This window comes from Bubalus kerabau, chromosome 3 (assembly GCF_029407905.1).
Source record: "Bubalus kerabau isolate K-KA32 ecotype Philippines breed swamp buffalo chromosome 3, PCC_UOA_SB_1v2, whole genome shotgun sequence".
NCBI lineage: Eukaryota > Metazoa > Chordata > Mammalia > Artiodactyla > Bovidae > Bubalus > Bubalus kerabau.
Genome location: NC_073626.1, coordinates 176141969 through 176167781, shown reverse-complemented (window position 1 = coordinate 176167781; position 25813 = coordinate 176141969). Strand labels below are relative to the sequence as shown.

The window sequence follows — 25813 nt, the reverse complement described above, 5'->3', positions numbered from 1 at the left end:
AACTTTATGCTGTATTCTCCTTCCAGGCACTATTCAGGTTCTGGACTCTTGAGTTGCAAAGTCTTATAGTTTACACATAGCTTTTTGATGATCTCATCAAATTCTTTGTGCCCCTAAGGCAGGGCCTACAAAAAGCTCACATAAAACCAGTTGTGTAGCATCTGTTAAAGGGCCCCTTAATAGTAATGTAGGCGCAGGGAGAGTGAGGTTCTCTTACCTTCAACTTGTTTCCACCAGGTGTTACATGAGGCAGAAAAGAATAATGAAAGATGGAGTTTGGCCCAGGCAGGCCAAAGGTGGTTGGTTTGGGTGCAACAGAACAGGGCAGGGAGACATGAGACCCAGGGTAAGTTTTAGTTCTGCTGTCTGTGTGACCTTGAGGTACTTCTTTACTCTGGGCCTTCATATCTTCTGCAAATGCAGTGTTGGATTTGATGTTCTCTCAGGCCTTGCTGGACCTGACAGACTGTGAATGTTGACTTCCCCTAGGTGACTTTGCTGTCTCTCTATGTGTTCGCTTGAATTTGAGTGCTGTGTTCTTGCCTGCTGCCTAAGAGCTATCTTCCTTTAGGGCTTCTCTGCCTGCCACTTAGCTCCCTCTGGTAAATATTCTGCTCTCTGGAGCAGCCTTTCATTGTCAGAAATAAGTTCCAGATAGACCTTTAAAACCAATGCAGAATACGTGGGTTCAATCCCTGGGTTGGGAAGATCCCCTGGAGAAGGAAATGGCAACCGATTCCAGTATTCTTATATGGGAAATCCCACAGACAGAGGAGCCTGGCGGGCTACAGTCCATAGCTATGGTTGCAAAAGAATCAGACATGACTTAGCAGCTAAACAACAACAACAAGACCTTTAAAAATTACTCAACCCAGTTGCAAATGAGGGCAGCACAAGCCTATATCCTCACATTCTTTGCCATTTCCAAAGCAGTGCCAGCGTTTCCCACAGCTCTAGGACCAGCTGCCTGTCTAGCTCTGGTTGAGTGAGCAATGCCGTCAAGCTGCTCTGAATGCAACAGCTGCTGTGAATGAACTTAGTAGTACCTCCTGAACCAGCCAGCCCTTCAGGAGCTTCTGGAGAAAAGATCCACCTGCTAAGGGGAGAGATCGCTTCTTCCCTCCCTACTTTTTCTACTTTTTTTCTGCAGGCCACTTTGCAAAGGATTGTTTCATGCAACCAGGTGGGACCAAGTATTCTCTGATACCTGATGAGGAAGAGGAGAAAGAAGAGGCAAAGTCAGCAGAGCTTGAAAAGCCTGACACCACTAGAAATTCTTCTAGAAAAAGAAAGAAGGTGAGTGCTATCTTGCTTTTATTTATCATATTTTTTTGAGTTTTAAAATAAAAATATACTTTTTGCAGAAATTTTAGAAATACTGAGAAACGTAAAGAATGTTAGGATCTCTCGTAATCTTTCCACCCAGTGAGACTCTTAATATTCCTATGTTTTTCTAGGTAAATATATACATAGATAAATATATAATGTTCTATGTAATTGTATATATATGATATGATTTGTATATCATATCACGTATATATATATGATTTTCACATATATATATATGTGTTTACACATAAACGCACAATCATCATCTTGCTAGGTATAGTTTGTATCCTACTTTTTTCATATTTATCAAAAGCATTTTCTAGTATCCTAAAGTGTTCTTGCGCGTGTTAGTTGCTCAGTTGTGTCCGACTTTTTGTAACCCCATGGACTGTAGCCTGCCTGGCTCCTCTGTCCATGGGATTCTCCAGGCAAGAATACTGGAGTGGTAGTCATTCCCTTCTCCAGGGGATCATCCCAACCTAGGGATCGAACCCAGGTCTCCTGCATTGCAGGCAGGTTCTTTACCATCTGAGCCACCAGGGAAGCCCTAAGTATTCTTAAAAACTTGATTAAAGAGCACCATACGATACTCTACCCTATGGCTAAATGATGGTTTATTTAATCGTATTTTTTGTGGGATATTTTTGAAGACTTCAACCTAGTCTTTGGCCAAGTCTCTTATTCCTTTCTTTAGATAAATTCCTAAGTAAGATTGCTGAATAAGGGCTTTAAGACTCTTTATACATCTTATCAAATTGTCTTTCTAAAAAGTACTTATTTTGCACCCAGCAGTGGATAAGAGTGCCTGTCTCACTGCGTTGTATCTTCCATCTATACAATTCATAAAACAGACATTATTGTAGTGCAGGAAAAAACCCAGTGCATTTGTAGCATACAGCACAGAGAGGAAATGGGAAGGAAAAAAAAAAAACAACTATGCTATAATTAGGTCAGAAATAGTTGTTCTCATATAGTGTAGTGTTTTTTTTAGTTGTGGCCAGTTATTAAGTTTTGGAGTTTTCTTTGGTTTTGTTTTGTTTTAAAGCTTTAGCAAACTTTTAAAGTGGTCATTTTGTTCCAGGCATTGCAAACCTAGGAACATAAAAACTCTGATAAAGTCCTTGCCCTCAGTGGGCATTATTTAAAAATTTAAGTATTTTCTTCATTTTTTGGACAAGGAAAAAGGCCCATTGTACCATTATTAAGAATTAGCCCAATATATGGGTGATAATTTATCAATCTGTATATTCTTTCCCTGGGTGATCACATCCCTTCTAAGACTTCAGCTGCCCTGACAACTTTGACGTCACTAAGTAATATCCCAGTGGTACCTCAAACTCTGGCTTGGAGCCAGTCAGACACAGTATAAGACCTTTCTGTGCTATTTGCTAACATCAGTAACTGGCAAAGTAGGATTGTTGTGGATCTTTGATAATTGTGCTCCTTGCAGAGTGATGCCCAGCTCCTCAAATTAGATATAAAGCACTGACAAGTACGTTTTTAATTAATGTTACCTGTCACGACTATCATTAGCTCTTCTTTGGCACTCCTACCTATACACACACTTCTACCCCAAGCCCCATAAAAACACAACCACCAAAACCCTTGTTTCTTGTATTTCTAGTTTTAATGACAGCAGTAACCTTCCAGTCTCCAAGAAAGAAACAATGTGCAATTAATTTTTTTCTCCTTTCTATCCTGTACATAGTCAGTCACCAAGTCCTATCTGTGGTGCCTTATAATATCTCAATTCTCTTCCTTCCTGCCCCTCCCACTACTACTGTGCATTTTTGCTCCTTACCTCTCTCACTTATATTCAGACTACTGAACTAGCCCAAGGAGATTTAAAAAAAATTTTTTTTTTAATATTTGGTTTCCCTGGGTCTTCCTTGCTGCATGCAGGTTTTCTCTAGTTGCAGTGAGTGGGGCTACTCTTGGTTTGCAGTGTGCAGGCTTCTCCTGTTGCTGAGCATAGGCTCTAGGTGTGTGGGCTTCAGTAGTTGTGGCACAGGGGCTCATTAGTTGTGGCTCGTGGGCCCTAGAGCACAGGCTCAATATTTGTGGCGCATGGGCCTTAGTTGCCTACGGCATGTAGAATCTTCCCAGACCAGGAATCGAACCCGAGTCCCCTGCATTGGCAGGAAGATTCTTGTCCACTGTACCACCAGGGAAGTCCCAGCCCATGGAGATTTTTAAAAAATACATGTTTCCCTTCTACCTCTTGAGTACCAAGTTCACAGGGCCTGGATCTGGACATCTGATTTTTTTTTGAAACAAACAAACAAACAAACAAACCCTTATCTCACTGCTTGACTCTCTTTTGCCCTCTGCTTTAACTCTGAATGTGGACTGCTCTGAGGCTGTGGCTGTTGTATTTCTCCCTTCTCTTCTGTAACTGTTGTTGTTCAGTGGCTAAATCTTGTCCAACTCTTTGCAACCCCATGGACTGCAGCACGCCAGACTTTCCTGTCTTTCATTATCTCTTGGACTTTGCTCAAATTCATGTCCATTGAGTTGGTGATGTTATATCTCATCTGTCATCTCATCCTCTGTCGTCCCCGTCTCATCTCATCCTCTATCATCCGCTTCTCCTTTTGCCTTCAGTCTTCCCCAGCATCCAGATCTTTTCCAGTGAGTCGGCTCTTTGCATTAGGTAGCCAAAGTATTGGAGCTTCAGCTTCAGCGTCAGTCCTTAAAACGAATATTCAGGGTTGATTTCCTTTAGAATTGAATGGTTTGATCTCTTTGCTGTCCAAGGGACTCTCAGGAGTTTTCTCCCGCACCACAGTTCGAAAACATCAATTCTTCAGTACTCAGCCTTCTTTATGGTCCAACTCTCACATCCATACATGACAACTGGAAAAACCATAGCTTTGACTATGCAGACCTACAGACCTTTGTTGGCAAAGTGATGTCTCTGCTTTTTAATTTCTGCTCTCTAGGTTTGTCATAGCTTTCTTTCCAAGGAGCAAGTATCTTTTAATTTCATGGCTGCAGTCACTGTCCATAGTGATTTTGGAGCCCAAGAAAATCAAATCTATCACTGCTACTTTTTCGCCTTCTATTTGCCAGGGAATAATTTCTTTCTGCATTGCTTTGTAGTTTTCATTGTAGAATTATTAATATTTTTGCCTCCCTAGCTAAGTTTATTCCTAAGTATTTTATTCTTTTTGATCCTATTATAAATGGAATTGTTTTCTTAATTCCTTTTCAGATTGCTAGTTGTTAGTGTATAGAAATGAAACTTATTCTTGTATGTTGATTTTGTATCCTGCAACTTTTCTGAATTCATCGATTAGTTCTAATAGTTTTTTGTGGACTCTTTAAAGATTTTTTACATAAAGATTATATCTATAGACAGATAATTTTACTTCTTTAGTAGAGCTTGATTTTAAACTGAATTCTATTTATATGTTGCAGGGATTTTTTTCATTCTCTTTTAACCTTTTAGAATTTGAATGGTGTTTGTCAGATTCCTAAAATGGTTCTGTGGTTTTCTCACTGCTGTGGGTCTTTGGGTGTTTTTGTGTTGCTTAATACAGCTGGTACAATTAGTTATTGCTTTGTTTCTAAAGCTGCTTTGAGATGTGTGTTTTAGTTCTCCAAGATAATTATTAAGGATCTGCTAGGTATGAGGCTCTTTATGACCTGCTTAGTCAACCCATTATCCAACCTTCCGTTGCTCTTCACTTAGTAGAGAAATAGTCTGATGAACAGTGGCAGTAACAGTCATCATACCTACTACTTTTTAAAGTACCTTTGTGTATATGAACTTCTGACTCATGAGTCCTCTTTGATTAAAAGGTGCTCTAAGGGAATTGACATGGTAAAATCTCCCCCCTTGGTGCCCATTGTTTCTACCAAGAAAGCAGCTAGCACCATTGTCTTCACACCTTGTCGTTAATCCCTTCATTATCTTTTATGCCTTACATTTGTTTAGTATTTACAATTTATAAAATATCTTAATTTTTTTTCCTTTTCCTTTCTGGGGGCACTCTGCATGCCATGTGGGATCTTAGTTAACCGACCGGGAATCAAACCTGTGCCCTCTGTAGTGAAAGTGCTGAGTCTTAACCACTGGACCACCAGGGAAGCCTTGTACAAAAATCTAGTATGCATTGGTTTAATTCAGTGCTATACCTATTCATTACATGACAGTTTTCATCCCAGTGTCTGAAAATTGCAAGTCATTTTTTTGGCTGTAATTAGAACAAGAGGAACCTCTGTGTTGCAAATAGAAATGGGCCATGAAGAGGCTAGTAAAATAGGTATAGAGGCTTTTATAGTGAACCCCTGGATACTCTTTCCATGAACCTGTTGTCTGTGCTTTGCTAGCCTCTTTCACTTATCATATGCCGTCATGGGTCTTTCTAAATCAGGCTGTATTATGAGGAGGCATCTACCTTGGGGTTAGGCTGCCTGCTTATTATAGTGAAGTTTAGCTATATTTGATCCAGAATATAATTTTCATCTTTTGATTCGGCTACTATAATTACTCTCTGCTGTACTATATATAGAAAACAGAACTAGAAAGCCATCCCTTGGCTGCAGTGCTGGCTCTGTTCTGTTATCCAGAGAATTTCTGGTGCCTACCTTCGAGAGAGGTTGCCAGTCCTGGGCCCGATCTGCTGGAGCACAGAGGGTCATCCAGTGTAGTCCGCTCAAAAGCCCTCTATGATTCCCCTTTTTCTATGGAAAAGTCTGAGTTCCTTTAAGACTTTTCATGATTTGTCCAACATCACAATATCATCTCTTTACCAGTCCCTTCTGTCACACACTCTACTCCAACCTCATTCATTAAAAGAATTTCTATTATATGCCAAGCTCTGTTCTAGTCATTGCAGGCACAATAGTGACCAAACAGGTAAAATTCATGGCACTTTCTTTCTAATGAGGGTTACAGACAATGAACTTAGTAAGTAAATACTAACATTTCAAGTACTGATAAGTCCTGTGTGTTGTGCATTAATCTGCTCAGTTGTGTTTGACTCTTTGCGACCTCATGGACTGTATCCCGCCAGGCTCCTCTGTCCATGGGATTCTCCAGGCAGAATACTGGAGTGGGTAGCTAGTCCTTTATCCAGGACATCTTCCCAACCCAGGGATCAAACTTGAGTCTCTTGCACTGCAGGCAGGTTCTTTGCTGTCTGAGCCACCACGGAAGCCCGATAGGTGCTATGGATAAAATTAATTTGGTTATGAGAGGTAGGGAATGGTAGAATGGGGTAAGGGAATAGGTGACTTCCCATTCTAGACAGGATGGTAAGGGCAGGCTTTTCTCAGAAAGCATCATTTGAGTTGATCTTTGAAGGAAGTGAGAAAGCAAGCTACTCAGAGAAGTGGTGAGTGAGCCCTTCAACAGGTACGCTAGCTAGGTATTGGGAATGAACTTGGCCTTTTTAAGGAACAGCAAGGAGGCCAGTATAGGAAGTGAATGAGTTAAAGGAAACCAGGGCCTTATATGAGAATATGAGGACCTCAACTTTCACTTAGAATGAGATGGTTGTCATTAGGGGTTTTGAGTAGAGGGATGACATGATCTCGGAGAAGGCAATGGCACCCCACTCCAGTACTCTGGCCTGGAAAATCCCATGGACGGAGGAGCCTGGTGCACTGCAATCCATGGGGTCGCTAAGAGTTGGACACAACTGAGCGACTTCACTTTCACTTTCATGCATTGGAGAAGGAAATGGCAACCCACTCCAGTGTTCTTGCCTGGAGAATCCCAGGGATGGGGGAGCCTGGTGGGCTGCCGTCTCTGGGGTCGCACAGAGTTGGACATGACTGAAGCGACTTAGCAGCAGCAGCATGACATGATCTGACTTCTCTTTTAAGTGAATTATTCTGGCTACTGTATGGAAATTAGATGGTCAAAAGGCAAAGGTGGAAGTAGCAAGCTAGTTAATAGTATTAATAATCCACATGAGAGATGATGGAGGCTTGTACTAGAATGATAGTAGTGGAGGTGGTGAGAAGGGAGTTGAAGCGTGGATATATTTTGAAGGCAGAGCTGACAGAATTTGTTGAGTGATCAGATGTAAGATAAGGAAGAGAACAATTGAATATGACTGCAAGGTTTTGGGTTAACTGAGCTAAGAGAAGGAATGCAGAAGTAGGTTTGGGAATGGAGAGCAGTTGGGTTTAGTTTGAGTTGTCATCAATGAAAATGGGAGAGAAAACTGGAGGGGCAGGAGAGTAGGTTTGGGAGGGGGTGAGGCATAGAAGCCTATCAGGTACACACATGGATGTGTAGAGAGAGCAGTTAGATGTGTAGTTTTGGAGGTCAAAGGAAAGGCTCAGGTGAGATATAAATTTGGGAGCCATCTATAGATAGATGGTATTTGAGTTCATATATGAGATTGCCTGAAGACTAAATATAGGGAAGAGAACAGGTTTGAGGACTTGAGCCCCAGAGTGTTTCAATTTTTAGAGGTTATGGAGCAAGGGAGTCTGAAAAAGAACAGCTAGGGAAGTTGGTGGAGAGTGAGAAAATGTGGCGGACGTTAAGTGAGGAGTGTATTTTACGGAAAATAGACTGGGTCAAATGCAGCTGATCGACCAAGTAAATGAGGCCTAAGGATTAACTATGAATTTGGCCGTGTGGAGATCATTGGTAACTTTGACAAGACCGGTTTCAGTATAGTGGTGTTAACCAGGTTAACAATTTTAACCTGGTTAAAATTGCTTAGGAGGGTTTTGTTTTTTTCTTTAATGGGAACTATAAGAGCACATTTGTTTACTGTTGGGAATGAGCCACTAAAGAAGGAAAATTTGATGCAGAAAAGAGGGGACAATTCTTGGACTGATGTCTTTGAGTAAGAAAGAAGTGATGGGACCCAGTACACGGTAAATAAGCCACACGGGAGCTTTCAAGCATTTACCTTATCTGTCTTCCCTCTGTCTGGAAGACCCTCACTTCCCTTCTTCCATCAGCATTACCACCATACTCCACCTGCCAAAGCCATATTCATCTTTTAGAAGTACAACACATTACCTATCCTTCATGAGACCATTCCAAATTCCTCAGATATAATTGATTTCTTTCCCTTATGTGTCTGTGGTATGTTGCTTGTACTTTTCTTACATCACTTCCATGGACTGCCTAGTATCTTAATTAGTGTTTCTCCTTGATTAGTGTGTACCTTGAAGGCTTCTGATCCCTTATTTCTAATGTCATTCAAGTATTACAAGAGACAAATTAGTAGATATTCCTGGCTTATAGAAGGTACTCAACAAATATTTGTTGAATGAGTGTACTGTATGGTTATAGGGAGTCATTCTTTCCCTTGTTTGACGAGGTTAGCTTAGGTTTGGAGGAATGGTGCCAGTCACTACTACTGAGCTACTAAATGTGTTTACTTTGCATCTGCTACTATGGCTTTAGTAGGTACTCTGTTTGTCTGAATTATATTAAAAATCTGTGTGTTCTTATCTCCTAAGCAACATTTCATGTAACTATGGCTTTCTAAAATGCTTTGTAGGTAGTAAAGTTCAGTAAATATTTGTGAGTTGATTAATAAACCTTTTCCTTCCAGTCTTACCCTTTCCAAGCTTTGATAAAGTGGGTCTTATAGGCAGATTCTAACCAGGAATCACCTTCCATCCTACTGTACAGAAATTCACCCTGGAGAATCAGTTTGAGAATCAAATTTTCTCTTGAGAATCAATCATTTCTCAAGAATAAGAAAATAAATAACCAGTGCTTTCTCAAGAGTGGTTCTTAAGAATAAATAGAAAAAGACTTCCCTGGTGACACAGTGGATAGGAATCTGCCTGCCAGTGCAGGGGACATGGGTTTGATCCCTGGTCTGAGAAGTTTCCACATGCTGTGGGCAGCTAAGCCAAGGTGCCACAACTACCGAGCCTTCGCTCTAGAGGCTGCAAGCTGCAGCTACTGGAGCCCACACACTCTAGGGCCCACAGACCACAACTAACAAGGCTCTGTGCTGCAACTACTCAAGCCTGTGCTGGCAACAGGAGAAGCCACCACAATGCACACTGCAACAAAGAGCAGATCCTGTTGATTGCAACTCGAGAAAGTCTGGGTGCAGAAACAAAGACCCAGTGCAACCAAAAAGAGAAAAGAATAAAAAAGAATATATGTTTGCTTGCTTGATTTCTGGCCAATCAGTGCCTTTGGGTTAAAAAATGCTAATTTAGGTGCTGCCTTTAATATACTGCTACTGCTAAGTCACTTCAGTTGTGTCCGACTCTGTGCGACCCCAAAGACGGCAGCCCACCAGGCTCCTCCATCCATGGGATTTTCCAGGCAAGAGTACTGGAGTGGGGTGCCATTGCCTTCTCCACCTTTAATATACACGGAGCTATAAAAAACATCTGATTTGCTCAGTTGTGTCTGACTCTGCAACCCCATGGTCTGTAGCATCCTAGGCTCTTCTGTCCATGGGATTCTCCAGGTAACAATACTGGAGTGGGTTGCCATTTCCTCCTCCAGGGGATCCTCCCGATCCAGGGATCGAACCCGTGTCTCCAACATCTCCTGCGTTGGTAGGCAGATTCTTTACCACCGAGTCATCTGGGAAGCCCATGTGAAGAACATCTGATTTGGGGCACAGCCTGAGTTGAATCCAGGTTCTACCACTTGGGCAAGGCACTGTATCTCAATAAACCTTTCTGAAGTTATAATTTTCTTTCCTGAAAATATAGAGATGATTATACCCACTTAATAGGTTTGTTGTGAAGGTCATGAGGTATGTACGCTAAGTGCCCAGCCCAATATCTAGAAAACTAGGTACTCAGTAAGTGTTAACTGCTGTTATTTCCCCTTTCTCAGCTTTTGTTTTTATCTCACGCTAGTTTACTGCTATCCTTTTTCAGAACTATAGAGACTGTGGATGGACTAACTGCTGTAGCACAGGATATGTGCTTTTCCGAGAGAATGGTTTTGAAGAGTGGCTTCTTTCCCCTGTCCTTCTGGCCTGTCTGCCATGAGCTCATACCCCTGGTTCACTACCCTTTACCTTATGCTCCTCTTTCCCATTGAATGCAGTTGAGGAACCAGAAGCTAGTTTTACCTCTGACTTTCCATCTTCGCCTCTACCCCAACTCCCAACTTTCCTCTTGAACTACAACATATGAAGTAATTTTTGTTCTCCAGCTCAAGATTATAGACACACAATGAAAACGGTGCCAACCTACTGGAGGACTAGATTTTCTTTGTTCAGGGTGCAAAAGAGCTTCTATGTCAAGACTGAGGTCTAGAAGACCATTTTCCTGAGTCCTGCTTGCTAGCTAGAGGCCACATTCTATCATGCCAGGGTTCTCGAGTGATTTGTTCTTCTCTGTCCTCCTTTTGAGCATTCATCATTGAGAGAGAGCAAAGTACAAATAATGCCAAACTCTGGATTAGAAAGTTTAATGTTCTTGTCTTTGCTGTGTGTGCTGTGCTTAGTCGCTCAGTCATGTCCGACTCTTTGCGACCCCATAGACTGCAGCTTGCCAGACTCCTCCATCCGTGGGTATTCTCCAGGCAAGAATACTGGAGTGAGTTGCGATGCCCTACTCTAGGGGATCTTTCCAACCCAGGGATCAAACCCAGGTCTGCAGCATTGCAGGCAGATTCTTTACTGTCTGAGCCACCAAGGAAGCCCAAGAATACTGGAGTGAGTAGGCTATCCCTTCTCTAGGGGATCTTCCTGACCCAGAATTGAACCAGAGTCTCCTGCACTGCAGGCAGATTCTTTACCAGCTGAGTTACCAGGGAAGCCCTGTTCTTGTCTTTGGTGTAGCTTCATGCACTTCTTTCAGTTGTTTTCACCTCTGTAAAATGGCAATAATAATTCCTGAATTTTGACCTTACCAGATTACTATTACTAGATATGAGATGTGGAAAGCTAGAAAAACTAAAGTGCTATTCATTTGTAAAGTAGTATTGTTACTCTCCTTTCTCATTTATTTATCAAGGGTGGGCCAGGCTTGGGGGAATTGGTGCCAGACTCTGCACTTGCTTATTTACTTTTCCAGGACTCTGTCCTACCTGAGGGGCAAAAACTGACAAGGCTGCCAAGCCCAGATAGCCTGTGATTGGTGTCCATGATCTTGCCATCCAGGAGATTGCAACACCATAAGCCAAATCATGGATCTGTCGATTCTCAGCTTCTCCCCGCCATGGTTCCTACAGCTTGGTAACATGGGCTTGGCAAGCTTCCCCGCTTTCTGCTCCACTGGAGACTCCCAAGAAAGAATTTTGGTTTAATTTTCTCTTAGAACTTTGACTTATCTGCTGTAGATACTTGGCCAGACTGTCCAAACATCCTGGGAATTCTCTAATAGTGTGATACTTCTGGCTATCACTGAGTACTTACTTAGCACTATAGTTAATGACAGTTCTTATTACTATGTTTAATCCTCATAGCATCTTTTGAAGTGGGTATTTATTATTTGTAGTTTACTGAAAAGAAAACTTAAGTTCAAAAAAGTTAAGTCTTGTTCTAAGTCACATAGTAAGTGGCAGAGTTGAAATCTGAGCCTAATTCCGTCTTGTTCCAAAATTCTTGTTCTGACCACCATTCACCATGAGGCCTCCCATCACTGTTCAGGAAGAGGGGCCATGTGCTACAGAGAAAAATTCAGATTTCCAGTCAAATGATCTATATGCATATCCCAACCCTACCTGTGTGATCAGGGGCAAGTGATCAGCTTCTCCAGCCACAGATGCTGTCTCTTTAAATCTTCATTATGGCCGTATGACATAGGTGCTGGTCTTATCTCTGTTTTACGTTTGAGGAGACTAGGCCACCCTGAGGTAAAATGACTTGCCCAAGGTTACATGAGAGTAATATAAGTGGCAAAGCCAGAATTCAAGTCTCGGTGTAACACCTGGTTCTGTGTTTGGTCCACTGTTTTCTCACAGCCAGCTCCCAAGACCTGGTCTGTCAGGCAGACTTAACAGCTCTCAGAATGCTGACTGGAAGCCTATGGGAGAAGCAGCAGCCTTGTCCTCATCTACTCTCTTTTTTCCTCCCATAATCTCTTAGAAACCTTACCAAGGCAACATACACATTTGCAGTCCAAGGAAAAGGTTTATGCAGTGCTTAAAAATTGCTCTGAGTACCCTACAGAAGCCCACGGGTCTGTGTCTCATTCTTTGTGTGCATTTGTGCTGTTAATTTGGCAGCACGGTGGGGTGGGTCTGGAGTGTTGAGAAAGCTCTATATCAGTTTACTCTTGTAAGGTTGGTTGTGAAAGTTAGAGATGATAAATATTCAAGGACAGCAGGTAGGGCCTTATTAATTGATGGCTGTTATTTCCCCAGGCAGCTGGGTCTGATAGAAACCAGCCTGGGAGTCAGGAGTTCTCAATCTATTATTCTCTTATTCTCGGACATGTGAGGTACTGTCTCTTGAGATACCAGGTGATCTCTAAGGACTTGACTTTCAGCATTAATATCTTGTGCTTTTTAAAAATGAAAGTAGTAAATGCTTATTTTAAAAAAATGAAAAAGGACAGTGAAGGGCCCCAGCTTCCCTGTATTCAGTTCATTCCTGAGCTAACAGTTGTTGCCTGTTTGTGTCGTTTTCACTGTTTTCTGTGATTTTAAGTATATTCAAGTATGTTAAATATGTGTATTATAATTTACTGTGCAAAATATTATAACTTATATATGTAAATGTATATTACATATGGTATGTATATATGTTATATACCTTGGAACTTAGAATACCTACTGCATTATGACTTGATCCTTTTCCATTTGTTTTGAGCACTTTTTCTTGTTAGTACTTAAAGATGTAGTTTATTTTATTATGAATGTTTTCTAATTTATTGTTATCCCCTAATGATTACATGCCATGTTTTTTTAAAGCAAATACACACATATAATGTTGAGTTCTTAATTTTTTTTTTTTTTTTTTTTTTCAGGAAAAGAAGAAAAAGAAACATAGAGACAGGAAGTCATCTGACTCCGACAGCTCAGACTCTGAGAGTGATACAGGCAAGAGGGCAAGACACACGTCAAAGGACAGCAAGGCAGCAAAGAAGAAGAAAAAGAAGAAGAAGCACAAGAAGAAGCACAAGGAGTGAGAACGGAGCATAGAGGGTGGTTGAGAGAAGGAATCTGGAGCCTGTGCTTTGAAGCCCTGGCTCCTAGAAAGACTCAGTAGTAAGAATATGGCCTCCCACCCTCTTCTCTCCCATGGGAGATGGCGTCCCCTTGTGTCACAGGCAAGTCTGGAAGTTAGGTATCAAAAGCATCTGCCTGAATGAGTTGTTCCCTTATCACTCTTGGGCCCTTTGCAAGTGACCCCTGCAGCTCTCCCATTCATTCACCCAACTTCATTCAGCGGGAGGTCGTATTACCCTCTCCAGCTGCCACTGCCAGAGCCAGATTCCTGTACAGGAGTCCAGGCTAGAGCCACAGGAACTGCTGTGCGGGGGAGTCTGGCTGTAGTTGAACAGAGTGATTGGCCCCTGCCTATTGGCCTACCTACCCTGGCCTGACTGGTGGATGGTCTCTGTGACATCCAGCACACAGGCAGAGGGAGACTGGCAGCATGAGGGAGAACACAGTAAGAAGTGGTGCTCACTTTCTCCATCCCCCCGACATGATTCTGCTATGTTAGAAGTGACAGCCAGTGGTCACAGCCAGAAAAACATTGTTTGCAGTGACTTAGCTTGCTTGTGACATCCCAGCAGACCACTGAACCAGACAGCTCAAGCCGAAATCATTGCTTTACTTTGTATTTACTACAGTGTGAGTCAATTGGTTCCATTTCAGGTTTCTGCTTAAATTCCTGGTACTAAATGGAAGTGTGTCTGGTTTTAAACTTACTGAGAGTCCTTATTAGTATAATCGCTCTTCCTGTAAACTTACAGACTTAAAAGTCATTGAGGCTGCATTAGGTGACAGGAAAACATTTAATATGTCACTTTAGACCTTGGAGAGCGGCCCAGCTAAGGTACAGAGCCAGAGGCACTAGCAGGTCACAGCCTTCTTAGGAGATCACTTATAAGCCCTCACTTCTGTAATGATCAGATGACCTCTCCCCCAGGGCTGACTGGAGAACCAGTAAGAATTTGTAACCATGAGTAATGGCCTGGCACATGTGCAGAAGCTCAGCAGTCATCTTGGCCAGTGGGCATTTTCTCCCACCACCACTGGCACAAGCCTGAAGAGAGACCACAGCATTCCACAGAGAAGAGCAGCTGTCTAGACCCCCTGGCATTCAGTGCAGGGTGGGCCAGGGGTGATGGTTCAGAAGTCCTGTCACTGAGTGATTATTCCAGGTTGGCCTAGCTCATTTGGACTTAGGGAGGGGGCACTGTGAAGGCAGGGTGTAGGTACAGCTACACCTACTGTATTTTTTGTACATGTAAGGTGATCAGCTGTCACTGTCCCTGAGACTGTCCATTTCAATCTCATCCAGTGCTGCTTCCTGAGTAGCAGTCTTTTCTGCCTACTCTCTGACACACACAGAAACTGAGAATCCCAGAATCATGTCACCAAAGGCAGAAAGGCAACTGGGTGGCCTTGGCTCTGCTTTATTGACCTCAGAGCACCCTTTGGATGCAGTTAAAAAAACAAACAGACACAATGAGAACGGAACTGGATCCAGGCTGGTGCCACCTGACTCCAGGAGAACTTCCCCAGTCAAGGTGGATTTATACAAAATGCCAGAGGAGAAAAATGAGGCAATCTGGTGCCGAGTCCAGGAGTAGCCAACTGGCAGAAGAGCAGTCAGTGGAAGGAGAGGGCAGGTTATGCCTGTTTCTCGTAAGTACGAGTGCAAACTGCAGTGCCATGGGTGAGTGTCTGGAAAAAAGACAGTCAGATTAGGACAAGGGCGTGGGCATGGAAGGTATTGGGAATGCTCTATTCTGATGGGGAGAGCCCTCTACTACTTCATGATAATAATTTTCATTTACTGCCTACCTACTATGTGCCAGGTTCTTGACAGATTTTTTTTTCCTAATGCTTATACCAAGTCTTTTTTTTTTTTTTTTTTGGCTGTGCCATGTGGCTTGCAGGATCTTAGTTCCATACCAGGGATTGAACCTGGACCACGGCAGTGAAAGTGCTGAGTCCTAAGCACTGGACTGCCAGGGAATCCACCCAAGTCTTTAAGTTAGGGATTGTAATTCCTCTTGCAGAGATTTTGGAAAATGAGCTTTCAGGGAGGAAGCAACTTAGTCAAGATCCCAGAGTGTTTCTCTTTCCCTTGTACCATTCCTTTCCATCCTTAGTGCCTAAGAAGGTGCCTGGCACATAGTAGATAAAAAGGTGAATAAAAATGTCCAGAGACTCTTGGGAAAGGACTATCTTAGGCCACCAATTCTCCATTCTTTCCCTAACTTAGGGTGGTGCCAGGGCCAGAGGGCAAAGCCCCCATCATCCTTCCAGGCATCATACAGCCAGGCCCATGGTTTCACCATAGCCTGATTGCCCAGCAAGTATTTAGTCCTGTATATCACATTCCCACCAGAGCCAGGTACCTCATTCTAAACTGCAGGGACCCCTGCCCTGTGTGAGTGCAAGAATGCAGTGAGCAGGTTACACTGACCCAAAAAGGTCTGCAATGAAGATGCTGAGGTGAAAACCTAAGACCCTACAGAATAAGGAGGCAGAGACCACAAGTGACTGCTGTCTCTACCCCTGGGGGGTATTCAGTCAAGGCTACATTCTTTGAGTGAGGTCCTTAGACAGATCCGACAGCCTGGTTGTTGCTTTCAACCCAGGCCTTAGTCAGGTACTTGCAATAGGCCAGGCATGGAAAGCAGTGAGAGGAGGTGAGTGAGCCTGGAATGAAGTAGAAAGGACTGTGCTGTCAGGGCCCAACCCATCACCAGCCTGTCCCTGCCCAAAGGGTTAGGAGATGGGAGCCTTTCCTACAGGGCACGAATCACATTTGGCTGTGCTTTCTACTTTTCCCTGGGCAAGGCAGTGGGCCCATGCGGAGGATGAAACAAAGGCTGTAGAGTGTGCCTACTGTAGTCCTCCCACACCAGCAAGGCTTTGTGCTCTACAACCATTCTCTCCTTCAGACTTCCCAGCAGTCCTACAAGGTTGTCATTATTAGTACCCACTTTACAGTTGGAGAAGGTGACTTGTCCAAAATCATGCACCCTATAAGCTGAGATTTATGCAGAGGCATGTACAAAGCCCAAAGCCACAGTATTACGAGTCCTAATACCACCCAGGCCTGCCTCCGCCCTCCGTTGGTCACAGGGCATGACCTTGGCTTTGCACAATAGGCTTGGCTGAAGGAACAATAGAAACCAATTGGGTAAGGTGTCAAAGTTAATCCATCTTACCAGAATGAGTTTCCCGTCAACCATCTCCCGCACAAGTGATGTCTCTTGTCCATTCCACTTTTGCACGTGGACAAGTTTGCCGCCATCCAGCGTAACGATGGACTGTGGAAAGAGGGTAGAGGCCTGAGCTGAGATCTGAGCTAGGATTGAGGGGCAAGAAGAGGTCTGGTCACCGGGGCCACAAAGGACTTAGTTTCTAACCCAAACTATTGATGGTGTGAGAACCAGAGCTCAGCCAGCCCACCTCCAACCTAGTCCCATGAGACATCTAGTTCACCACTGCTGCTTGGCTGGAAGAGGGGCCTTCAGCTGTTGGGCAAGAAGGGAGAAGCAGGCAGTACAGTGAAGTCAGACAGCCTGGCTCTGAGAAGTGCCACCAGCCTTCAAGATGGGCACTTATCCCATACCCTGGGTGATGCCCACAGCCCCAGTCCCTCTAAGATATAGGAGCGGGATATCAGCCTAATCCCTGGGAAAGACCGGTGAGGAGGAATAATCCTGAGACTCCTGGTGGTGATCACATATAGTGTCTAAAAGAACCTTGGGGATGCAAGGTGTTGGAAGATGAGACTGTCTCATCCGTATTCCTGTGCCCCCTGGTCCATATCATATGGCCTCTCCCCTCCAGCTGATAAGTGAGCATCAACTGCCAGGTACTGGGACTGGGTGTCCTTGGGGTGTTCCATAGCCCTGGTCAAATGTCCACTTTGTCTTTCTGGGTGCTGCCAGCCTACATCAGCTGGCTCTCATCTGGCAACTCTTCCCAGGTCTCTCTAGAAATCTGGGGGCTTTAAGCCAGCCTGGGGGACCCTGATGGACCAGCAGATCTAAAGAGGTTGTGTGTATGTGTTTGGGGCTAGCGGGGTGGTAGGTGTGCACCCTTACCACCCCCTTCCTCCTCATTCCCATTCCTCTAGTTTTTGGTCCATTCAGCAAGTTATTTTTAGCCGAGGCATCCCAGAGAGCTACTATTGTGTTTAATTGGGGTTCTTGCCCTTCAAGAAGATAGGCTAGCTCAAGGAGGTGAAGGTTTATGGTAGGGTAAGCACTTCTTTCCAAGGTGGGCTGTGATTTGGGGGTACCATCCCCTCTATGCTGCCAGCTTCCCGTGTGATCCTGGGCTGGGCTCCAGCTTCCTCCACAGGGAGGATACTAGACCCTCTCCTGTCATCGGGGGCATCTGTGAGGAAGAAGAGATAGGGTCTAGTGGAAAGGTGCTGCTAGAGGAACACCTTGTCGAGGGCAAAACCCCTTTGTTCTCTCTCTCCCATGCCTGGCTCGGGCCAGGAAGCCTGAGGCAAGCAGCCAAGACAGCCACCTGCAGACAAGCTGCCAAGAAGTCCTGAGACTGGACGCAGATGTCCTCTTCCTCCCTGGAAGGAGAGGGGCGGAGGCTTGGCGAAAAGATACTACAAACACACCAAAGACAATGCTCCATCCAGAAGATAACTTTTCTTCCCTGTAGGCTGGCAGCACTAGAAATGGTTTCTCAGGGTCACTGACCAAACCCAGGAGGTGGAGGCTGAAGAAGCATCTGAGTAGGTCTCCACCTCTTGTCCTTCAGCTGTCTCCTCGGCTCCTGGCGGCCGGGATCACCTGTTCAGTTGAGGACCCTGACTTCTGGGCATTGTTCCTAAAGTACTCGAGGTCACAGCCATGTCCACATAACTTCCCCGCCATCTATGGAAGGGGAAGGAATGCCAGAGCTGTTGCATGCCATGTGCAAGGTCACCCAACTGGAGCTGGTGTAGACACTGAGGTCAGAATATCCTGGCTCTGTGCAGTCCAGTCCCACAGGCAACAGGTAGATGCTTCCCAAGAAGACAGGGAAGAGAACAAGAGGACAGGACTCATGCCTTTAGCACTTGGGACATCCCAGCACCCCACAGGCTGGCTTCAATCCCCCACAACAGCCCACCCCTCAAGGTGCAACAATAGGGTGACGCCCTATTCCCCTTCAGGGCCTTCCATCCCTCATGGCCCCTTCCTCAACTCACCTTGACCTTCCTGTCATCTGCTGTGGTCTCATCGAACTCGACTCCCAGCTTAAAGCTGATCTCTGTGTTCTTGAAGGTGCTTTGTGTTTTTATGATGACTGTGTCCCCATTCACTTCGATGATTGTGGTAGGCTTGGTCATATTGCCCACCTGCCTGGTAGCAAAACCGACACCTGAGGGCAGAGGGAAGGGTATGAGCATGAGCTGGAGCGAGAGGCGAAGTACAAGGGGCTCAGTGACCAACTCAGACCAGAATGTGGGGGAGGGAGAAGAGGCGGGTGAGAACCTTCAGAGACGTTTCATGGCTTTTTGTAATTCAGTTTTTCCCATTAGCTCTGTGCAGTAAAGAGACATTACTGATTCCATGAGACATGAGAAACTTAACGGACAAGTGTGCCTCACAGTAAGTTAGTGGCAGAGCTGAGAGTAGAATAAGCTACTATTAAGTGCCTCCTGTGTGGTAAAAACCACACGTTTAAGTCTCTCTCAGTTCTTCCGGTCTCCCTGCAGGATTGATGCTAGTATCTCTACAGATGCAAAAACTGAGTGAGGTGAAGCCCAGGGTCACAAATCTGGGATTCAAATCCAGAATGTTTGACTGCAGAGCTCACTTTACTGCTCAGCTAAAAAAAGGCTGGAGCCCAAGGCTCTCGTCCAGGCCACCTGAGCAGCTTTCCGAGCACAGGCTGAGGAAGAAAGAAAAGAAATGTGGACTTTGCCTTCTGGAACCTATGGACAAGGATTTTCCACTCCTGAAAGTTTTTGCTCTGAGATGCACTGGTGCTCATCCCCCATAAATGATAACAAAGACATTTTCAAAACCTCTTATCCATAATCTAGGAGGTAGGCAGGAGGGGGTGTTGGTGTCAGCGTTCAGTTTTAGGAGAGGCCTGAAGTGGTAGGCAGTCAGACCTCCAGTCCAGGTCTCCTGTGGGGACTCCCCTCTGGGCCTCAGCAAGTCTTCCCCAATGCTGCAAGAGAGCGTGGAACAAAGAGCCCTGCAGGTCATGGTTTCCCTGATATCTGGCCTTTCGCCTCCAACTTCCCCTTCGAACAGTCTCTGCTGAGCTGTTCTCCAAGGGCAGAGGCTTTGGTGAGGTGGTGGGTGGAAAGTCCCTGGATATGCCTGGCTACATGGGTGGTTTTACTTAATGTTTATAAAAGCTCTGAACAGTTGGCTTTATTATCCCCAATTTACAAATGAGGCTTTGAGAGTGACGTATTGTCCAAAGTGAAAGGATGAGTGGTTTATCTAAATTTGAATTTAGGCTCCAAAACTGTTCACTGTTCCTCCTGGGCCATCCTGTCTCCCAGCATGCACTTCATCTAGGTCTGAGGCTGCCAAGTGTGCCTGAGATCACACACTAACTAGGCTGGGCCTCTTCATCCTCTGAGAACTTTTGGTTTAACATAAAAGAGGCTCAGGCACCCTTTGCAGCTGTGCTGCTGCTGGCCCACCCTGCCTGGCCACTGAGGGATTTGGCCTTGCCCCCTGTTATCAGGGGCTTCCCAGGTGGCGCATGGTAAACAATTTGCCTGCTAATGCAGAAGATGCAAGACATGCAGGTTCAATCCCCGGGTCAGGAAGATCCCCTGGAAAAGGAAATGGCAATCCACTCCAGTATTCTTGCCTGGAAAATCCCAACGACAGAGGAGTCTGGTGGGCTACAGTCCATGGGGTCGCAGAGTTGGACACGACTGATCACACACCTGTTATCAGAGTAAGTTAGGCTAATCCCACTCCCCAGCACACAGCAGGACCTTGTCACTGTGCAAGGAGCTCTGTTTACTTAGGACCTACCCAGAGGTGTAGAGTGTTTGAGGAAGGAAGGCACTGTGGAGTCAGTGAGGGACTGAGCTAAGAACAAGTTACAGAATTAGGAGACCCAGGAAGAGACAGATTCCACTTAGAAATGAAGCTGAAGCTATTTACTGAGAGCTGAGGAGGGTCTTTTCTTCCCTTCGGCCTCTCATTTTTTTCCATCTGTACAAACAGGATGGGTGGATTCTTAGACTTAATCCAAGTTGGGGCAAAATAAGGGAGCAAGGGTGGTAAGGATGGTGCAACTCACTTCAGGGACCTAGGTCTTCAGTTCTAATATCTGCTAGGAGAGACTTTGGGGATTGGGGGTGTGGAGCTAGCTCTGGGCATCCCATCTTCCCTAAGAACTGCCCTGGGCCTCCTACTTCTCTAAAGAATTACTGCCTTCCTGGAGTCATTGGGTATAGTGCTTAGCATAGAGGGGCAGTTGAGCACTTTGGCCTCAAAAGTCAACACTTGTCCTTATTTCAGGGGTCAGGAACAGGTGGGAAGTGCCTGGGGTCGAGCCCCCAGCTCCTCCCTCCTTGGTTAACTGCTGTAATCCAGCCGTCCCCTGGGAGGAAGGCATGGAGCCTAGTTCAACCATCCAGTTTTCCCCATCCCAGCTTGGGGAACTGGGATCATCTCATAGTTGGAGATGCCAGAGAAGGGATATGACCTTCTCCCTCTAGCCCATAGCAGAAGGGGAAGGGCTGAGGTCAATGATGAATTAAGCAGTTCTTACTACTCCCACCCCCAGGGCCTGTAGTGGGAACTGCTCTGAGTTGTTGGGATTTAGAAATCTAGATATTCACATCAGCTCTGCTGTGGAACTGATTTGACAAGTTTCTACTCTTTCTGGATCTTGGCTTCTCCATCTGTTGAACCAAGGCATGGGGATCTCTGGAGTCCTACTCTGCAAGATTCTTTGAATCTTCATTCTCCTCCATCCTGGCACCACACCCTCCTAGGCCAAAGACCCTCCCTGCTGTTACTAGGTCTTGGCTTTGTTTCAGGCCTCTTTGCTGCACCCCCTAACCAGATACTTCTCCAATGAGCAGTTATCCTTGCTCATGATGGGGCCTCTTGCCCTACCCTACCACTAGGCTGGTTGGTGAGAAAGGGCAACCTCCAGCAACAATCCTTTACCCTAACTAACCCAACAAAGAGGAGCAGGGGTTCTTGCTAATTCTGCAGGCCCATCTTACCTCCTCCTCTTGTTCACAGCTGTTCCCCCTTCCATCTTTCTCCTGGGGACTTAGCTACTTTAGACCTTAGGACACTTCCCATCCATTCTATTCCCTTTCACGGTTCAGTTTCCAGTTCCTAAACTGCCCATGCTTCTTTCCCTCCCTCCTCACCTTCAATCAGTGCTCCTCTTTTACCCACAACCCCTACCTCCAGATCATAAGCCCTACTTCCTCGAAAGTGCCTCCCTGCCCCCCCCCCCCCATCAACCGACACAGCTGCCCCCTGGCGCCTCCTTGCCTGCGAATTTCTCTGACCAAGTTCAGATCGTTAAAGTCCCCTCCCAGCATTCCCTGGCGGTCCAGTGGTTGGGACTCCGCGCTTCCACTGCAGCGGGGCAACGTTCATCCTGGGTTGGGGAACCAAGATCCCACATGCGCCGCGGGGAGGCAAAAAAAAAAAAAGCCCCCCTCCCAGCAGGCCTCGCATGCCCTAGCCCAGGCTGCCACCTTCTCCGCGTCCCCTGGCTCCCCAACCTTGACCAGGAGGGATGCAGCAGGCATGCAGGATCTAGCCAGGGCTAGAGAACTGCTCCGATCGGGCACGCGGCCAGCCCTCCCCAGCAGAGCATCCATCCCAAGCCCAGCATCCCGAGCCGTCCTCACCGAGTGACTTCATGTAGTCATCGAAATTCTTGCTGTCCACTAACTTCCAGGTACCCACGAAGGCGTCCACCATGGTGAAGCTGGGCTAGGTTGGAAAAGACGACAGAGAACGCGTTCAAGGACTCTGGGACCAGCAGCTCCCAGCCCGCGCTGCCGCTTTAAAAGGCCCCTGTGTCACGTGACGGGGCGTGGCCCACACCCCCGCGCCCGAAATAGGAAGCCCCAAGCAGGCCCTTTCTCGCCCGGGGCTGGTCGCCCATCCCCCAATGCTCCCAGGGGCGAAGGGGCCCCGGTGGCACCCAGTTTGCCTACGTCAGCGCGGGTCCCGGGCTCCGAGTCCCTGCCCCGGGCTGGTAAGCTCTGCTCCCTTCCCTGGCGTCAAGGCGCTCTTCGGAATCTGAGAAGGAAGCAGTTGGGGGCACGGTGCCCGAGAGCTGGGGCGCAGGCCACCGACATCCGTACCCTGGTCCCTCCCGGAGCTTGGGGTCAGAACAGAGATGAGAGACCAGAGGAGAAAGGAAACTCCCCCTTGGGCACGCCAGGAAAGCGCTGGCCGACTCTTGGCCGCGCAAGCATCATCTCGATCTTCATTTTACAGGTGAGGGAAGCCGATACTCAGCGTAGGGCTGACAAGTTCGCAGGAAATAAGGAGACGGTGAGTGGAGAGTCCAGATGGCGAGCCTGGTCTAGCTGGTCCCAGAGCCCGTGCTCTCCCACCGCTCCCCACTCTGCCCGATGCGGGGAGAGGCACCGGGGGCAGCGTGTGCCCCTCTGCTCGCCCCCGGCAAAAGCGTGACCCTGTCCGACGCGCCGCGTCTGCCCTACACGTGCTCGCCCCTCCCTGCGGAATGTCTACCGCGCGCCTTTCCGCCCAGCTGTCCAGCTCCCCCTCCACCCTGCCCGTGCGCCAGGCTTTTCTGACCTCTGCGCACAGCTCCGAGCCTCTGCTCCTGTCGGCCGTTGCCTCCTCACTCTCCTTCCGAAATTCCGTCCTTTCAGCCGGCTCTTCAAGACTCAAGGACAGGTCCGTTCTGCCTGACTGCCACTGGCCCCCAGCTGCCGTCCTTTCTCTGACCTTCCACCGGCAGGCAGCCTGCACTTTCAGAGACTGGCCTTAATCTACCTTGTTCGACACTACAGTTTCCAAAGCACTTGTAATGATAAGATCCACCTTGTGTTGTTGTTTATTGCATGCTGGGGGCTTTAAGTGCATTGTCTGATTGAACTTTTAAAACCAAGTTCCTGAAGTAGGTGTTATTATTATCCTTTTTACAGAGGAGCAGACTTGAGGTTTAGAGGAACCCTTCCTTTTTTAAATCCAACAGTTATTAAAGCACCTACTTTGTGCCAGGCCCTGGGCTAGGCTCTGGAGAGACAACTGGGAACATGACACACACTTATGAAGGAAAACACAAAACAGAAGGGAATGGTGCCCAACTGCACTTGAGCCAGCAGAGATCCGCAGGGTGGGGCCCAGGAGCCCTGGGATCCCTCCAACTCTGCCACACACATACAATGTGGCGGGCCACCTCCCTGGACCTCTGCTTCTGTATGTGGAAGTGGAGAACATCTGCCTCCCTTCCCCTAACGTTCTGGGAAGCAGGCCAGGGAGGAAGAGCCCTTTCTCCCCCAAGTTCTTGGTTCTGTTGGATAGGTCCACTTGCCAGAACTGAGCAGGCCTATTTCTGCCAAAGCTGCAGGGACAGGCCTCAGGCCTGGGCACAGAGCCCCAGTGACCTCACTGCCGGAGCAGGTGTAGGAGGAGGAGGGGATTGAGCTGGTGTCCAACTAAAGGTCACAACCTTTAGACACAGGGCCACCTCCTCTCTCAGAAACAGAGTGGCTGGAGAGCCAGGGACCAGAGCGCTCTCCCTACATGGTCCTTATGAAGCAGTGCTGGAGATCTGGGGTGGGTGAGCAGCTCCTGGCAGATACATCTGGGTTCCAGTTCTGATTTCAGTGGGTGCTAAGTGTGTGGATGTGGGCAATTCACTTAAGCCACACTGAGTCTCAGCTTCCTCTCAAAAATGGGAGAAATGACAGTGTTTACCACACAGAGGTGTTGGAGGCTCTTAAATGCTAAGCAGGGTAGACTGAATCAGTGTTCAATGCTGCTGCTGTTATTATCATTATAGGATAATGATTATCTCCATGGTTAGTGCTGAACTGGACTTCTGAGACCTGCTCTCAGCTCTGCTCCTGACCTGCCGAGCCACACAAGGCAGATTGCTTTGCTTCTCTGATCCTCAGTTTTCTTATTTATGAGACAGGATTAAAAACTGCTGTAGCTGTGAGGAGGGGGCTCTAGAGATCTTCAGAAGTCTTTTGCATCCTTTCGTGGGCCCTGTCTAAGCTGAGCAGCACGGTGCTTTGAGAAACTAGACAAGCCCCAGACCCGTTTATTCTCCAGCTCTACCCCCATCTTCACCCGCCCCATGCCCCACCCTCAGACCTGGCTCACTGGAATTGACTCCCAAGCCACACCCTGTCTCCTTACTTTTATCCTCCCTCCTAGGTATGTGCAGCCTTCTCCTCATCCCTCAGATTACCTGCATCCTCCCCGCCCTCTTGTGCTCACTACACAGGAAAAGCGGGGAAAAGCGGGACAAGGGGAGGGAATGTGTGAGCTCTGTCCCTCTTCCTGTCCCCCCGTTTTGTCACCCTTGGTAAATCCAGATGTGGATTTAACATCCAGCAGGCAGCAGGAACCAGTCCCTGCCAAGAGCAGCGTCACCCCAGCCCTCGCCCTATAGTGATGTCACTGTTCTGTGTTTCCACAGCAACCACAGGCTGGAAAGATGAAGAAGAGGAGAGATGAGTAACCAGGAGAGAGCCAATGAGATGGGCCGGCAGCACCGGATGATCCGTGGGGCCATGGGAAGGCGGGCGACGGAGGCCTACTCAGCATCTTCAGCTGTTCCCTGGCCCTCCCTGCCATCTGGACGCCTCCGCTAGGGGATGTGCTGCTGGCACAGGAGAGATGCGAGAGGTAGAGGCCAAAGAAGCTGAGCTCGGAGGCTCCAGTGACCCAGGGATATGGAGACCCTCCCTTTACCCCTTCAGGGCCTAAGTCTGTGGATGCTGACCACCCTCAGCCCATCCCCAATAACTGGGAATTTTCCTCTTTGGCTAGTTATGGTGGTGGGGTTCTCTGCCTCTGCCTGCCATGAAATCAAGTCTTAGACAACCTTTCCCTCCACACCCTCATACCCCTCCTTTGGTGCATGGTCTGTTCAGAAGCAGTATCTTTGGGAAGAGGCCTGGCTTCTAAATCCCAAGCCTGCCACTTACTAGCTAGAGACCCAGAACTAGTGCCTTCCCCCTCTTGAGTCTCCTTTCCTCCCAAATGGAGGGAGGCCATCTACTTTTCTGAATTGTCATGAGGATGGAAAGAAATAACAGATGGTAAGCCTCACACACAATGAATGGTGACCCCTCACCCCTTCTCCTTTCTGGGTCTCCTCCCCAGGGCAGTTGACCCAGCAGTGCTCAAGAATAAACCAAGGCTCTTTGAGACCCATAGGAGAGGATCCAAATATATCTATTTCTCTTCTCTGGTGTCA

At 46.7% G+C, this 25813-nt stretch overlaps 2 protein-coding genes across 5 annotated transcripts in view; one reads left to right on the top strand and one right to left on the bottom strand.

Annotated features, from left to right (window-relative positions):
* Positions 1 to 14093, top strand: part of ZCCHC17 (zinc finger CCHC-type containing 17) — a 52152-nt gene extending 38059 nt beyond the window's left edge. For all 3 annotated transcript variants that reach the window (XM_055573864.1, XM_055573867.1, XM_055573865.1), the window contains exons 7-8: positions 1151 to 1296; positions 13210 to 14093. In XM_055573864.1, the coding sequence (XP_055429839.1) occupies positions 1151 to 1296; positions 13210 to 13371 (308 nt within the window). In that variant the 3' untranslated portion in view covers positions 13372 to 14093. The remainder of the gene's footprint in view (positions 1 to 1150; positions 1297 to 13209) is intronic.
* Positions 14094 to 14809: 716 nt separating this feature from the next.
* On the bottom strand, positions 14810 to 23357 carry FABP3 (fatty acid binding protein 3). Of its 2 annotated transcripts, none has more exons than XM_055573869.1 (5): positions 23173 to 23357; positions 22251 to 22335; positions 18597 to 18769; positions 16600 to 16701; positions 14810 to 15100 (listed from the first exon to the last, which is right to left on the bottom strand). In XM_055573869.1, exons 2-5 carry the CDS (start codon positions 22321 to 22323, stop codon positions 15047 to 15049), a joined length of 402 nt encoding a protein of 133 aa, XP_055429844.1. In that variant the 5' UTR covers positions 22324 to 22335; positions 23173 to 23357; the 3' UTR covers positions 14810 to 15046. The 2 variants fall into 2 exon arrangements, with proteins under 2 accessions (XP_055429844.1, XP_055429843.1); XM_055573868.1 differs by lacking the exons at positions 22251 to 22335; positions 23173 to 23357 and adding exons at positions 19419 to 19567; positions 21886 to 21950.
* Positions 23358 to 25813: the final 2456 nt, after the last annotated feature.